A 1,175-nucleotide genomic window follows, 5' to 3' on the forward strand; every position below is an offset into this window, starting at 1 on the left:
CCCCCCCCCCAACCCCCCGCCATTTTCCCGCCTCTCACAGATGGCGAAGGTGATCTGCGCCACGTCTCCCATTCCCGGGGTCACCCCGCTCCGTATGAGCGCCCGAGGACGCCGGTAAATCCAAGCGGCGGCTGCGAGCAGTGCGAACCCCCCAAGGAACCGGCAGCTCCAGCACCGAGACAGCAAAGTCCGCTGGTCAGACGCCATCGCGCCGGAAGTTGAGGGCATATCCGCCGGAAGCCAAGGGACCCCCAGCAGGTGGCTGGAGGCAAACCGGAAGTAGACGGGGCTCGCCACACAGCCACCGGAAGTGACCCGAAAGCGGACGGAAGTGACGCTAGGCTCCCTGTAGAGAACAGAAAAGGCCGGAATCAACAACCAAACACCGAAAGTGACCGAAAAAATGAGCCGGATGTGACGGTAAGAACTACCGCCTACCGGAAGTCGCATAGACACAACCGGATGTTACAGGGACAGGTCGGAGATGAGAATACAACCCAACAAAAGTGACCGAATAACCCGCGGGAAACGACGTGAAACTCCGCCGGAAGTGCCAGCAGCCCGACAGGAAGCCATAAGGACCCAAAGCAGAACCGGAACTAGCAAGAGGCCTACAGGAAACGAGGGGGTGAGGGAGGGGATGGGGTGTGTATAAAACCGGAAGTGGCAGCGAACGACTGAGATTGGGTAAAGGATTCGCCGGAAGCGCCCCTCAGATGACCGGAAGTGAGTAAAATTTCAGCGGAAGCGCACCTAAACTGAAGCTTCTCATCGGAAGTGAGCCAACCAATCCGGAAAGCGTCTTACCGGAAGTCACACCCCCTCACTTCCGCCACGGCACGGGACGCCTGGCCACGTTCTCCTCGGTGCTGGCCGCTTCCCGCAGGGCCTCCAGCACCAGCACGTTGTGCCGCTGCCGCTCCGCCAGCAGCTCCTGGCTCACCTCGGGGAGCGCCTGCGGGGAAACGCGGCCTCAGCAAAGCTCCCAGAGACACCGGGGGCGAGGAATCCCCCTTAAATCCCCCCGTAATCCCTCATAATCCTTCATATTCCCCCATAATCCCTTGTGTTCCCCCATAATCCCTCACAATCCCCCAAATCCCACGTAATACCTCACATTCCCTCATAACCCCCCAAAACCCCCTTAACCCCTTGTGTTCCCCCATAATCCCTCA

At 59.7% G+C, this 1,175-nt stretch overlaps 1 protein-coding gene across 1 annotated transcript; it reads right to left on the reverse strand.

Annotated features, from left to right (window-relative positions):
• Positions 1-13: 13 nt before the first annotated feature.
• On the reverse strand, positions 14-1,033 carry DMAC1 (distal membrane arm assembly component 1; the record flags this gene model as incomplete). The annotated part of the gene is made up of 2 exons (XM_042892877.1): positions 14-346; positions 808-1,033. Coding segments are annotated over 2 exons (559 nt in total), but the record flags the coding sequence as incomplete, so codon positions are not given.
• Positions 1,034-1,175: the final 142 nt, after the last annotated feature.

The sequence above is a fragment of the Lagopus leucura genome, unplaced genomic scaffold, assembly GCF_019238085.1.
Source record: "Lagopus leucura isolate 7727_CA_CO unplaced genomic scaffold, USGS_WTPT01 32366-0_obj-0_obj, whole genome shotgun sequence".
Classification (NCBI taxonomy): domain Eukaryota; kingdom Metazoa; phylum Chordata; class Aves; order Galliformes; family Phasianidae; genus Lagopus; species Lagopus leucura.